The 15,801-nt window shown below is 45.6% G+C and overlaps 1 protein-coding gene across 2 annotated transcripts in view; it reads left to right on the top strand.

Moving 5' to 3' along the window:
- LOC140386728 (B-cell CLL/lymphoma 7 protein family member B-like) overlaps window positions 1–6,497 on the top strand; it is a 34,265-nt gene extending 27,768 nt beyond the window's left edge. For both annotated transcript variants that reach the window (XM_072469346.1, XM_072469345.1), the window contains exon 7: window positions 1,997–6,497. In XM_072469346.1, the coding sequence (XP_072325447.1) occupies window positions 1,997–2,095 (99 nt within the window). In that variant the 3' untranslated portion in view covers window positions 2,096–6,497. The remainder of the gene's footprint in view (window positions 1–1,996) is intronic.
- The last annotated feature ends 9,304 nt before the right edge of the window (window positions 6,498–15,801 follow it).

The raw sequence follows: 15,801 nt of genomic DNA, 5'->3' as shown, positions 1-15,801 counted from the left end.
ATTTTTAATGCTCAAGGGAGTAATGCAGTTGTTCAGATATTTGTTGAGGATGATTTAACACACAGTAAAAACATTCGCATTTTGTGATTGCAAACCTAATATTTGGGTTTCCTGGTGACCGAGTGAGTAAAAATGATGACAGTTGGGAAGCTACAGTTGCCTTTATTGGAGGGAAAATCGACTCCAGCTACTGATCAATTTTGCTGTGGTCTCTGCTGTGAAATGAACATTATGTAGGGCCCGGCAGGATACTTCATTGCAGTGTTAATGTGAGCCTACTTATGACACTAATAAAGATGATGAAAAAGATAAAGCACAGATTCTCACACTCTCTTTTTTTTTTTTAATTTAGAGTACCCAATTATTTCTTTTCCAATTAAGGGGCAATTTAGTGTGGCCAATCTACCTAGCCTGCACATGTTTGCATTGTGGGGGTGAGACCCACGCAAACACTGGGAGAATGTGCAAACTCCACATGGACAGTAACCTGGGGCCGGGATCGAACCCGGGTCCTCGGCGCCGTGAGGCAGCAGTGCTAATCACTGACGCCCTACAGATTCTTAAACTAAATGAAGCAAAAATACAAAATTAAAACCCAATACCGATAGCTCTGACTGGAAACTTTCCTCAATCCAAGTGAGGACTTGCCTAACCTTGCCACCCACCACCTTTCTGTGGCTCTACTCATCTTCTCTATAAATGAGGTGAGAGGTGTATAAAATGCACTCCTTCCCTATAAATGCAAGGATTGCAGCACATTAAAAAGAACAAGTCTGTGCACAAACCACATGTCACATTACTGACTCAGTATGGCTTTTGCCAGAACAGGATAATAGGTGACCCTTACCTCTGCACTCATATATTGTATACTCTTGTCAGGAAAAAAGACAATAATATGGAATCAACTGCAAAATCACAAAGGATTAAAGTCTAGGATTATTGATGAAATTCAGGATAATGGCACCATCCATGGTGCTTGGAAATGTCAAAGCCATGAGAGGATTGTAAAGCGACCTTCAGGATCCCTCCAAAGTTCCATTGAATGAAGCGCCTTCACCATCACCCCAAAGCCCAGGCAGCAAGGAACCTAGGTCCCGGCACGAGGGGATGAGTCTGCATGTCCAGCCGCCTCCAGCCCCTCACAAAGAGCATCCAGGACAAGAGCAGTGGTTGGAGTCTGACTGACCCCAGACTTGAAAGGACCGATATAATGTGCTCTGTCGAACCTGAAATGCCCAGCTTTCAAATAGAGATTGCGAAAGCATGGCAGCCAACTCTCAAAATCATTCAGGAATTCTACCCCCAACTCCTCGCAAGAGACCGGGCACGAACACTCCCATGGTTGGCCCCTACTCCGAGTCGATCAGGATAAACGATACACCATGCAACAGGATTTCCAACGACTAAAGGCGAGCCCTCACTAGGGAAATTGCTCTATCAAAAGCAGGATTCTCTTCCCTGCTTCCACTATTCTCTCATGGATATTTCATAGTTCATAAAAGTGAGCACCAAAAACCTGCACCAAGGAGCTGAGATCATTGTCCACAACATCATTCACAATGGCTGGCATCATCTTGATTTTGAAAGCACTGCCTAGGCTTAGGACCCACTCACCAGCAAAACAGCCACTGCAAGCTGGGCCCCACCCCCATCCGTCTCTGACCACCTCAATCAAACAAGGATTTTTTGATTTGACTCGACTCCTCATTGCTAAAATCTAGCCAGGTTCTTCCAGGGACATGGTACAAGACATATATCCCAAAAATAAGCAATTATGGGATGTGCATTAGATAAAATAAAGGATTAAAGGACAAGTAGAGCCAGAGCTTAGGAAAACGCAGCCACTCCTGCATTCTCATCACATGACCCTATACCTTATTTCTAATGTTTACCAATAAAAATATAAATCCCTTAAAACTACCTTTGTTTTCCTAACACTATGACAGGACAGACTTTCTGATTCTTCAGATCAACTCTTTCTGTAATTTGTTAACAGGTCGCGGAAGAGGAGGACGATGAAGATTCAGGGGCACCACCACTGAAGAGGGTTTGCACTGGACAGAATGCTGTGAGCCAGCCAGTAACTGAGAGCTAACCCAGAATCTCAACTTGGCTGTATTCCATGGTACACTCTGACTTAACCATCACACAACTGACTTTGAAGAATTGTATTTATTTTTCACTTTTAATGAATTGTGATGGTTGTGACTTTTGGGTGTGAATTTAAAATGTTTCTGCATTGCAGGATGATGTCCCTTTTGTGGGATGTGGTCCATGGCTCCACTGGGTCTTCCTCGTCGAAGACACTTTTATATTGATAGTGTCAAAAGCAGTATTCTCATAGAAAGGAAATGCCCTGCTCGCCTCTTAATTGTATCCAGCATTTGGGTTTGATGGGTCTTAAGAATATCTATTGGAAGCAAGAAAACGTTGGCCACCTTCTTATTGACCCTCCACTGGGATCAGCTGCACACTGCTACAATACAGATGGTGGAGTGGAGACTTGAGGGCTGCTAATATGGAGCCTGAGCATCAATATGAAAGTGCCTTGACACTGAAGTGCCTCCAAGTCCTAATGAAGGTTAACCGCGCTGAATGAGGACAGATTGATGTTGATTCTTGACTAATCCCTACATGCACAATCTTCACCCTGAAATTCTCTCCATGATGTAAGTTGGAATTTGTCACCTGATGCCAAGGAAGGCACAAAGGCTGTAAAGCCAATACTGTTGAAGTTGTATAAGTACATAAGAACTGGAGCACGAGGCCATTTGGCCCTTTGAGCTTGCTCTGCCATTTAATAAGATCATGGCTGGTCAGATTGTGGCTTCAGCTCCACTTTCCCATCTGTTCCCCATAAACATGCCTCCCAATACTTCAAAATTCTATCTGTCTCAACCTTGAATATATTCAATGACTTGGCTTCCACAATGCTCTAGGGTAAAGAATTCCAAAGATTTATGACCCTCTAAAAACAGAAATTCTTCCTCATCGCTGTCTTAAATGGGTGACCCTTTATTTCAAAGCCATGCCCCCTAGTTCTGGATTCCACAATGAGAGGAAACACCCCATCAGCATCCACCCTGTCAAGCCCCCTCAAATTTTCATGTAGGATGATCATCGCTTTTTCTAAACTGTAATTTTTGGAACTTTTCCTTATAAAACAACCCTGTAAGACTAGTATACAAAGCATGTATATTTGAAAATCCCATTTTCTGGAGCTAATTATTTTCATAAATTAATGGGAGCTAATTATTTTAATAAATTTGCTTGAGCAAAATAAATTGGAAAATCTTGTGGAGGAGCATGTTGCATCTTTAAGATATTGTTGGTCTTTGCTGTACCTTTTGCAGATACAGGAAATTATGCACTTTTTTCAGTGATACTGAACCAATTTTCTGTACCTTCTAAACCAGGACTTACATTTTTCCCTTTGGGAGAACCCTATAGTGGCTCATAGATGATTTAGAGATTTGCTAAGAAAGTAAACCAATTTTGGTCTTGGATACCTTTGCCTTCAGTGTAAAACCAGCCAGGGTTCTTGCTCCTTTATGACTATGCCATTGAAGTGCATGTATAGATGACTTGACTTGGGTTAGATTTAATTGTAATTCCCGCCACGTTTGAATTGTCTGTTGGTACTGACTGCATAGGCTTATACAAGAAAATTGACCGCTTTTGCAACATAATGGAAAGCTGATGGCACCCCGGAATAGAATCCCAGCAAGAAGGAGCTGGCATGTTGAGAGGAAGATGAAAGAAAAATTTCTCCCAGCTACCAAAACAAGTCAGATTCTAAATCAAACTGCCAGCTGTCTTCTGCAGCTGATTTTGCTGAAAGCAGACTGCTTCCTAACTGGAGATGATACTAGATTAAATGCCAGTTGGGAATATGACCAGTAGTACTGATCAATGAAGAAGTTTAACAATAAAAATATAATCTGACAGTTTGTGTATGAAGATCCTTAAACATTGTCATGGTCCCAGTGTATTACACTGGTTATCATAGGACAATATTTCAGTTCTTATTGAAAACATAACTGATTAACTATCTTAATGATTAGCCGAGATGTTGCCAACGGATGAGTATTTTGTGAAAACGCATTCGGCTTATATGAAGAACCAACACTTTCAGGAAAGGAGACATTTTTCAAAAATAAAACCTTAGACATTCATCATACAGACTTTACTTTAAACCTATTATATATTCCCTACCCCCAACTTTGTAAAATGTATTTCTGTACAGTTTTCTCATTGTCTCTTTAGGCAGAAAAATAATTTCTTAATTGGACAATAAAAAGACAGTTCATGGTAATGTGTAATATTTTTCTTCTTATCCATGTTATCCTTGGACCCTGCTCATCCTAATGGAATGCCTCCTTGGACATAGTGCTCCTACCTAAGCATCCCCTTTCAGCCCTTCATAAATGACCCAAAACCCGGGTTTTTGTGGTGTCCCCCAGTCAAATACTTGCCCATGATCAATGCTTGCTGCCTGCCCTAGGTGTGAGTATCAGTGTTATTTGTTTGAGTTTGGTACTTAATTTCTGATCCCCACCTGCTGTTTTCAACTTTTCTATTTGGTGAACATGACTCTCCTCTCTTTTATAGACCAATCCAACTACAAATCTTCTCAGTCTCCAATTAGGTCATTATAACTTTTATCACCAAATGAAAAGCAGGCAATAGTAAATCGGCAGCCCATTTTAAACTTGCCCGATCTTCATTTCTATTGACGTTGATCGAAAAGAAAATCGGGTAAGATGTAAAATGTAATATCTGCTGTCGTCTGTTTTTCACCGAGCAGTGTAAGTTAAAAGTACCCCCATTTTCCTCCTTCCAGAAATGGATCAAATTGCATTTTGTACAGCTTTTGTATTTTGAGATTCAATATCTTGTCCTTTGGATCTCTTTAGTACCAATTATGGTGTGCGCAATACACCCTGCCCCAATCTCACCCACTGACTCCCAGCGCCGAGGAGATTCGATGTACCTTGCTGCTGTACACAGCGGATCTTTAATCCACTGGGTTCTTTTTCTGAGTCTTTGAAGAGCGGAGATTTCCTAATTACAGTATGAACCCCCACCTTGCTGATACAGATTTTGCTTTTCATGGAAGTGAAGCCAGGACAATGTGAAAACTATTAAAGATTGTAATTTCTGAAGTAAAATGCATAAAAGATATATTTTTGAATACAAAGAGCTAAATAGACTAATCGATTTGTACGTTGAATATTTTTCTTTGTAATTCCATTTAGCCTGCTCTTTTTGCTACTGTTTGTTTTTGGTCCAGGACATCCCATTGAAAGTTTGCTTTGTATGCATGGAGTGCTGTGCAATGGAATGGAAACTAGCCAGAGTGTTCTGCGACATTTGAACAGGCTCACACTTTTCACTCTTAAGGTTTGAATGGTAGTTAATTGAATTTTCCTAGAATGTAATGGGCAGTTCATTTTTGGTGTTGTAATGGACTATATGTTTTATACTGATAGTTCTGATTTGTAACTCAATTTTCGTTCAATCAATCTCAGAATATACTGATCTCGAGTGATTCCAAATGTGAGTTGTCGGTATGAAAAGCCTTGATCATTATTAGACCAATGAAGCAATAAAGTGCTGAAAAAAGGTCTGTGCGCACAGTGTATTACATATCTGTGCATAGCAGCCAATATTGAGAATTCATTCAACATGGGTCACTAGAACTTGGTGTTTTAAATGGTTCCAAAATGTAAATAAGTTCCTCTCATAATTAAATAAAACTATTGCAAATATTGTTCCTGGCTTTTAATGCCTCAAATGGATTTGTCCAGGCAGTGAAGAGAAATGTTAATAAATTGTATATTCCAAAGAAACATGATTTGAAGGTGTATGTCGACCATTAGATGCGGTATGTTGCCTAGACTGTGTTCTAGTTACAGTAGCAGACTTTGCATCAACACCAATTATCGAGCACTCAATTTTACAACATGACTAGTTTGATTCCATTGCACAGCCCGAGTTCTAAACAATGGATTTTGAGTTTTATGTCTTGGGTTTAAATGTTTTTCATGTTATATTTCCTTTTAAAAATTTGAAAAGGTAAACACCAGACTTGGCAATCGGTATAAGCACATGTGTGTGTATTTTTTAAGTATTTGTGTATTATGGTCATTCTGCTCCAATTGAGATAAAGCACTTAGTGAAAGTTATTTTCTGATATTTACTGAAGCACCTTAGAATGGGTGCTGATACTTTTCTATTGCCTTCACTGTGTTATTGACTGTAAAATCTGCCTCCTGTTCATGAATACTGAGACCGAGGCAAACAACCTGTAAATCACTGGTATGTGCCTCAGTGATAAATAAATTGCTGAAGATGCAAACCATAATGTCAAAAAATACTTTTTTTTACCTCAAAGAGGTTAAGTATTGCCTTTCATATTGTAAAACCTGAATGACTATTCAGATTGTTATTAAAAATGCTTGTGAAAATAAAGTATTGCAATGGATTAAAAAGAACAGGTTTTTATTTTGACTTTTTATATTGCAACTGTCTGTAACATACCAGGCATATTAAGAGAGTGATTTACAGTTCAATAAAGGCCACTCATCACCTCCTCTCCCACAGAATGAGTAGACAAAGTTAATGCAGTAGGTATACTATACTTGGGTTTTCAAATGGCTAGAGTGGACTCATGACTAAAGTGGAGTTAGAGACTTAATGTTTCAAACTGGAGTTGGTGCTCCACTGGGACCAGAACTTGAACTTGTTTATTATTTAGAGAAATGCTTTTCACCATATTGAGAGTTTAGTTTATGCTAATGAAGACTGACAAAGTACAAGAAAATATTAACTTCCAGAATGGTTACATTCTCCCCGTGTTTGCGTGGGTTACGCCCCCACAATCCAAAGATGTGCAGGGTAGGTGGATTGGCCACGCTAAATTGCCCCTTAATTGGAAAAAATGAATTGGGTACTTTTTTTTTAAACTTCCAGAATGGGCATGTAAATGGCAAATGATAGCTGTAAGATCGGAGGAATACGGTCATCTACCCCTTGCAAAATAAAACTTCATATGTTAACGGTCTAAGATTAAAAAGGAACTTGATAGTAGAGAAGATATTTTCATTTGTGGAGGAATCCTAAACAAGGGGCTATGAATAGTCACTAATAACACCACAATGTGAAACTACGACAACCTACCTGAGAATACCAAACTGCAAATCTACCAGTAAAATAAAATCAAAAGTTCTAGATGAACTCATTAAGTCTAGAAGCATTTGTGGAGAGAGGTACAGAGGTAACATTTTGAATTCGATATATCTTTGAAACTGAAGAGGGATAGAAATGTGATGGCTTTTATGCTGTTGAAAAAGGAGAGCGGGTCAGTCAGGTGAAGCAAAAGGGATGGTCAGAGACAGGCTAGAAGGTGAGGGAGATTACATTAGAGGGTGGGAGTCAATTATTGCAATGAGGAGGGATGATCTATCAGCAGGCTTGTCAATTGAGGCCATATGGGTGGAACTTAAAAAACAAAAGTGGGCAATCACATTGCTGGGAGTGTACAATAAGTCCCCAAACAGAGAGATAGAAGAGCAGATATGTTGACGAATCTCAGAGAAGTATAAAAAATAATAGGGCAATAAAGTTACCTCTGTTACTTTCTCCGCAAATGCTTCTAGACCTGAAAATCACAAGGTGTTTTATAAATATATTAAGGGCAAAATGGTAACCAGGGATAGAGTAGGGACCAAAGTGACAACCTGTGTGTGGAGTCAAAAGATGTAAGTGAGGTATTTTGCATCTTGTGTTCACTCTGGGGAAGGACAATATAGGTATAGAAAGGAAGGGGGACTGTGATATAATTGAACAGGTTAGCATTGAGAGGGAGGAGGTATTAGTGGTTCTAGCGAGGTTAAAAGAAGAGGAGGTATTAGTGGTTCTAGCGAGGTTAAAAGAAGATAAATGGGCAAAATGGTAACCAGGGATAGAGTAGGGACCAAAGTGACAACCTGTGTGTGGAGTCAAAAGATGTAAGTGAGGTATTTTGCATCTTGTGTTCACTCTGGGGAAGGACAATATAGGTATAGAAAGGAAGGGGGACTGTGATATAATTGAACAGGTTAGCATTGAGAGGGAGGAGGTATTAGTGGTTCTAGCGAGGTTAAAAGAAGAGGAGGTATTAGTGGTTCTAGCGAGGTTAAAAGAAGATAAATACCCAGGTCCAGATGAGATGTATCCTAGGCTGCTGTGTAAGGCAAGGGAGGAGATTGCAGGGGCTCTGATCTGAATTTTCAAATTCTCTCTGGCCACAGAAGAGGTGCCAGAGGACTGGAGGACAGCTAATGTGGTGCCGTTCTTCAAGAAGAGAAGTAGGGGGAAATAGGTAATTACATGCCAGTGAGTTTAACTTCAGTGGTAGGGAAATGGAACAAATCCTGAGAGACAATTAATTTCCACATGGAGAGACGAGGATTAATGAAGGGTAGTCAGCATTGTTTTATCGGGGAGGTCCTGTCTAACAAATTGTGATTTAATTTTTTGAGGCGGTGATCAGGTTTGTAGATGAGGGCAGTGCAGTTGATGTAGTCGACATTGACTTCAGTAAGGTTTTTGGCAAGAGCCCGGATGGGAGTCTGATCAAGAAGTTAAGAGCCAATGGGATTCAGGACAATTTGGCAAATTAAATCCAAAATTGGCATAGTGGCAGGAGGCAGAGGATAATAGGCGAAGGTTGTTTTTGTGATTGGAAGCCTGTGTCCAGTGATGTACCGTAGGGGTCGGTACTGGGTCCCTTGCTGTTCGTAGTGAACATTAATGATCTAGACAGGAATGTGGGTGGTAAGGACAGCATGGTAGAACAGTGGTTAGCAGTGCTATATTCGATGCTCACAATGCGGTCACCTGAACATTGTGGAATACCTCCATTCAGTTCGCATGCATGACACCGACTTTCCGGTCGCTTGCCATTTCAATTCACCACCCTCTCTCGCGCTCACAATTTTGTCCTGCTACAGTGTTCCAGTGAAGCCCAAGACAAGCTTGAGAAATAGCACTTCATCTTCTGATTAGGCATTTTTCTGGATTCAATGGTGAGTTCAACAATGGTAGACCATGTCCTCCTCTTTGCATTTATTTCACATGGCTCCAGTCAGTAACTGTTTCTCATTTTGCGTTCAGACAGGACTGATCTTTATTCTGCAATTAACACCTACTCTGAGCCATTGCTTTAAACATTTACAACTACCATTACCACTCAATTTGTCTTTTGTTCCATGACATCTTTGTCATTTCATAATCAGAGTTTTACAGCACAGAAAGAAGACCTTTGGCCCATCATGTCGGTGCCAGCCATCAAACACCTACCTAATTCAAATCCCATTTTCCAGCACTTTGTCCGTAGCCTTATATGCTGTGGTGTTTCAAGTGCTTCTTAAATGGGAGGGTTCACACCTCTACCACCATCTGAGTGAAAACGTTTTTCTTCAAACACCTCTAAATCTCCTGCTCCTTACCTTAAATCTGCCCCCTGGTTATTCACCCCACTACCAAGGGGAAACGTTTCTTCCTATCTACAGCCCTCATAATTTTGTACACCTCAATCAGGTCTCCGCCCTCTCCCAAAGCCTCTCTGCTCTAAGGAAAGCAAACGCAGTCTAATCTCCACCTCCTCCTCTTCATAGCTAACACTCCAGCCCAGGCAACATCTTGGTGAATCTCCTCTGCACCCTCTCTAGTGCAATCACATCCTTCTTAGTGTGGCAACCAGAACTGCAGATTACTCTAACGGAGGCCTAACGAGTAATTTATACAGCTCCATCATAACCTCCCAACTCTTATATTCTTAACCTTGGCTAATAAAGGCAAGTATCCCATATGCCTTCTGAACCAGTTTCTCGATCTGTCCTACTGCCTTTAGGGATCTATGGACATGCAACCCAAGGTCCCTCTGTACTTCCGAGCGTCATACTGTTCATTGTGTATTCCCTTGCCTTGTTCGTCCTCCCATAATGCATCACCTCACACCTTTCAGGGTTAAATTCTATTTGCCACTGTTCTGCCCATCTGACCAGTCTGTCTACATGTAATTTAAGGCTTTTCTCCTCGCAATATACTATACCACTAACTTTTGTGGCATGTGAACCTACTGATCATCATAATAATAGAATCTTTATTGTCACAAGTAGGCTTACATTAACACTGCAATGATGTTACTGTGAAAAGCCCATTCCGGCGCCTGTTCGGGTACAGAGGGAGAATTCAGAATGTCCAAATCACCTAACAGCACGTCTTTCGGGACTTGTGAGAGGAAACTGGAGCACCTGGAGGAAACCCACGCAGACACGGGGAGAACATGCAGACTCCACACAGTGACCTAAGCCGGGAATCAAACCTGGGACCCTGGAGCTGTGAAGCAACAGTACTAAATTGAAAAAAGTACAGGTAAATTCTCATCTGGGAGTAGTGTTTTGGACCTTGGACAGTGAGGAGAGAGTAGGTGTTACATCGCCTGCAATTGCATAGAGAGGCACTGTTGGAAGGGGATGAGACATTGGGGATAATGGGAGGGGGAGCAGGTATTGGGTCTATTCTATGATGACGTATGTGCCTGCATGTCATTGTAATGTACATGTGCTCGGCAGAGCAAGGGTTAACATACAAGATGATCAGAGGATTAGATAGGGTGGGCAGTGAGAGCCTTTTTCCTCGGATGGTGATGTCTAGCACGAGGGGACATAGCTTTAAATTGAGGGGAGATAGATATAAGACAGATGTCACAGGTAGGTTCTTTACCCAGAGAGTAGTAAGGGAGTGGAATGCCCTGCCTGCAACAGTAGTGGACTTGCCAACATTAAGGGCATTGAAATGGTCATTGGATAGACATATGGACGATAAGGGAATAGTGTAGATGGGCTTTAGAGTGGTTTCACAGGTCGGCGCAACATCGAGGGCCGAAGGGCCTGTACTGCGCTGTAATGTTCTATATGTTCTATGGGATTGGAGAATAGCAGCACCCATGGTATGATATATAGTCACATTGTAATAGACTCACAGAGAACACTCTGGAAGCAGCCTGCATGGAGACACCACCATTCATGACAATATCTGAGAACTGTAAATAATTAAAGATAACAATAAACGATTCATGTTAAAACATACAAAACTCAAGATCTCATCATTGAGGCACCAAATGAACTCATAACACAACATGGTGCTCAGCAGGGTGACACCATAAAACAGCATGGTGAGCAGCAGCGCTATGAAAGGTGGCATTTTAAAAGATGAACCCAAAACAGAATGCTAAGATATGACTAAAAGCAGCTGAAGCCGGACCAGAGAGATGTGCAGCTAAGAAGAAAAATTGAAGAGAAAATTGAAGCAGCTTCACTATGGACGTAGAAGTTGAGGAATCCACCCGAGTGGGTGAAAGTTCACTGAAAGACCCGAGTGACGCAGTGTACAAGCAAAACCTGTTCAGATCACAAAGACGGGTAAGCAAAACGACAGAAAATTGCATCTTAGTGATGCAGCGTGAAGAAACTTGGTAAGTTCACAAGACGCAAAAATAAAAAACATTTCCTGACCCTGACCGGTGCAGAGTCAAAGAAACTGGTCAGTTCGCAAGACAGTGAGCAATAATTACAAAAAACAAGGTATGCTTACATTATAGAATAGGTTCCAGTGTTTCAGCAGATTGCAGCAGTGGTGGTCATGCTGCACTGAAATCTTTTAAAAGTTGCATTAAAATCGGTCGGCAGAGTAAAGAGAGAAACCTGCAGAGCACATAAAGAAAAATGAAAAAACCTGCAGAGTTTAAGAGAAGGGGAACCCTTTTCAGTCAGGGTCACTAACTCAGAGGTCCTGGAGCACATTTGTTCTGTCAGCATACACATTATTGAAGATCCACAATGGTGCCCTAGTCACATTCTTGGGTATCCCATAGATCTTCTGTGAGGTAAATTGGCTGCTGGACCACAACCTGCTGGATGTTCACACCTCCAAGACAAGGAAACCTGCAAGTGAGATAGGAAGATGGCATACATTGACACAGACAATTCGCAGACAGCCACCAATGCCCAGAACCTCTGGTGGCAGATTTCTTGGAAGGTGTATTAGAAGAGGTGAGAAAAAAACTGAAAGATTAGCTGGCTGAGAAGAGGGCCCAGAGAAAACAGAGGTCAGTGAGCCCTGCACCTTCCCTGTCCACTGCTTTTATCTGTAGCACGCAGCAGAAATTGCCATACCGGACTAGGACTCCTTAACCACATCAGGCAATGTTTAACACGGAGTTAACCATGCACCAAGGCGCAAACTATCGTCTCACAAGACAGACGGCTGACAAGAGTAAGAAATCAATAAGGAATTCAGGAGAAGCTCTTTTATCAGAGTATAATAACAATGTTGAGCTTGCTACCACATGATGTAGTTAAGATGACTATAGCAAAGGTGCTTTTTAGAGGTAGCTTGGTAATAGCATGAGGGAGAAAGGTATAGGATGTTATGTAGATCGGGTTAGATGCACTTTGGACACTTTTGAGCAGTACTGAAAACAGTTGGGCTGCAAATATTGTACAAAATGCTGTGATGAGATCGCCAACCAAACGGCATGCAGTGTGCACTGGTATTCAAGGTCATCCAAAAATGTTGGGCACCTCTTGGACAATACAGAAAATAACCCGCTGAGAATCATAGAATCACTACAGTGCAGGAGGCCATTCGGCCCATCAAGTCTGCACCGATCCTCTGAAATACGCAGATAAGGGGAGAACGTGCAAACTCCACACAGTCACCCAAGGTCAGAATATGAACACTGGCACTGTGAGGCAGCAGTGCTAACCACCGTAACACCATTCTGCCCCTAATTTCCTTCTTTTGTCCTTGGGTTGTTTACTGCTTGAGCCCCTCCATGAAGTGGGCTCTTTTAGATTAATTAATGAGGATCTGCACAAGGCTAACCCAAAGAGGAGATGGCTGAACAATTCTGTAGCCGGAATCCATCAGCAAAGCAATGTGAACAAAGCCCCCATTTGCAGTTGGTAGTTTACAGGAGGGATTGGGAGATGGAGGATCAGCCTGAGTGGCTGGATGTTTGTTGCCCAGGTCTGTGTGGCAGGGTCCGCAGCATTTCCATGGAGCTCGGAGGCAAGAGAGCAGCCACATGTGGACGGTGAAGACTGCCAGCTGCTGTGCCGATTGTGGGCACTGCCAGCTGCTGTGTGGACGGTGGGCACTGCCAGCTGCGGTGTGGACGGTGGGCATTGCCAGCTGCTGTGTGGACAGTGGGCACTGCCAGCTGCTGTGTTCTTGGTTGGCACTGCCAGCTGCTGTGTGGACAGTGAACCCTACCAGCTGCTGTGTGGACAGTGAACCCTGCCAGCTGCTGTGTGGACGGTGGGCACTGCCAGTTGTGTGGGCGGTGGGCATTGCTAGCTGCTATGTGGAAAGTGGGCACTGCCAGCTGCTGTGTGGATGGTTGGCACTGCCAGCTACTGTGAGGATGGTGGACACTGCTAGTTGCTATGTGGATGGTGGGCACTGCTCGCTGCTGTGTGGACGAAGGGCACTGCTAGCTGCTGTGTGGACAGTGGGCACTGCCAGCTGCTGTGTGGACGGTGGGCACTGCAGGCTGCTGTGTGGACGGTGAACCCTGCCAGCTGCTGTGTGGACAGTGAACCCTGCCAGCTGCTGTGTGGACAGTGGGCACTGCCAGCTGCTATGTGGACGGTGAACCCTGCCAGCTGCTGTGTGGACAGTGAACCCTGCCAGCTGCTGTGTGGACGGTGAACCCTACCGGCTGCTGTGTGGACAGTGAACCCTGCCAGCTGCTGTGTGGACGGTGAACCCTACCGGCTGCTGTGTGGACGGTGGGCACTGCTGGCTGCAGTGTGGACAGTGAACCCTGCCAGCTGCTGTGGACAGTGGGCACTGCCAGCTGCTGTGGACAGTGAGCACTGCCGGCTGCTGTGTGGACAGTGGGCACTGCCGGCTGCTGTGTGGACAGTGGGCACTGCCGGCTGCTGTGTGGACAGTGGGCACTGCCGGCTGCAGTGTGGACAGTGAACCCTGCCAGCTGCTGTGTGGACAGTGAACCCTGCCGGCTGCTGTGTGGACAGTGGGCACTGCCGGCTGCTGTGTGGACAGTGAACCCTGCCAGCTGCTGTGTGGACAGTGAACCCTGCCAGCTGCTGTGTGGACAGTGAACCCTGCCAGCTGCTGTGTGGACAGTGAACCCTGCCAACTGCTGTGTGGACAGTGGGCACTGCCGGCTGCTGTGTGGACAGTGAACCCTGCCAGCTGCTGTGTGGACGGTGGGCACTGCTGGCTGCAGTGTGGACAGTGAACCCTGCCAGCTGCTGTGTAGACAGTGAACCCTGCCAGCTGCTGTGTGGACAGTGGGCACTGCCGGCTGCTGTGTGGACAGTGGGCACTGCCGGCTGCTGTGTGGACAGTGGGCACTGCCGGCTGCTGTGTGGACAGTGGGCACTGCCGGCTGCAGTGTGGACAGTGAACCCTGCCAGCTGCTGTGTGGAAAGTGGGCACTGCCAGCTGCTGTGTGGACAGTGGGCACTGCCGGCTGCTGTGTGGACAGTGGGCACTGCCGGCTGCTCTGTGGACGGTGAACCCTGCCAGCTGCTGTGTGGACAGTGGGCACTGTGGCTGCTGGGTGGACGATGAACCCTGCCAGCTGCTGTGTGGACGGTGAACCCTGCCAGCTGCTGTGTGGACGGTGAACCCTGCCAGCTGCTGTGTGGACGGTGAACCCTGCCAGCTGCTGTGTGGACAGTGGGCACTGCCAGCTGCTGTGTGGACAGTGGGCACTGCCAGCTGCTGTGTGGACGGTGGGCACTGCTGGCTGCTGTGTGGACAGTGAACCCTGCCAGCTGCTGTGTGGACGGTTAACCCTTCCAGCTGCTGTGTGGACAGTGGGCACTGCCAGCTGCTGTGTGAACGGTGGGCACTGCCAGGTGCTGTGTGGACGGTGGGCACTGCCGGCTGCTGTGTGGACGGTGGGCACTGCCAGCTGCTGTGTGGACGGTGAACCCTGCCGGCTGCGGTGTGGACAGTGGGCACTGCCGGCTGCTGTGTGGACGGTGGGCACTGCCGGCTGCTGTGTGGACGGTGGGCACTGCCGGCTGCTGTGTGGACGGTGGGCACTGCCGGCTGCTGTGTGGACGGTGGGCACTGCCGGCTGCTGTGTGGACGGTGGGCACTGCCGGCTGCTGTGTGGACGGTGGGCACTGCCGGCTGCTGTGTGGACGGTGGGCACTGCCGGCTGCTGTGTGGACGGTGGGCACTGCCGGCTGCTGTGTGGACGGTGGGCACTGCCGGCTGCTGTGTGGACGGTGGGCACTGCCGGCTGCTGTGTGGACGGTGGGCACTGCCGGCTGCTGTGTGGACGGTGGGCACTGCCGGCTGCTGTGTGGACGGTGGGCACTGCCGGCTGCTGTGTGGACGGTGGGCACTGCCGGCTGCTGTGTGGACGGTGGGCACTGCCGGCTGCTGTGTGGACGGTGGGCACTGCCGGCTGCTGTGTGGACGGTGGGCACTGCCGGCTGCTGTGTGGACGGTGGGCACTGCCGGCTGCTGTGTGGACGGTGGGCACTGCCGGCTGCTGTGTGGAAAGTGGGCACTGCCGGCTGCTGTGTGGACGGTGGGCACTGCCGGCTGCTGTGTGGACGGTGGGCACTGCCGGCTGCTGTGTGGACGGTGGGCACTGCCGGCTGCTGTGTGGACGGTGGGCACTGCCGGCTGCTGTGTGGACGGTGGGCACTGCCGGCTGCTGTGTGGACGGTGGGCACTGCCGGCTGCTGTGTGGACATT

The sequence above is a fragment of the Scyliorhinus torazame genome, chromosome 12, assembly GCF_047496885.1.
Source record: "Scyliorhinus torazame isolate Kashiwa2021f chromosome 12, sScyTor2.1, whole genome shotgun sequence".
Classification (NCBI taxonomy): domain Eukaryota; kingdom Metazoa; phylum Chordata; class Chondrichthyes; order Carcharhiniformes; family Scyliorhinidae; genus Scyliorhinus; species Scyliorhinus torazame.
The sequence above is the reverse complement of the archived record's forward strand: the minus strand, read 5'-3'. Positions and strand labels throughout refer to the sequence as shown.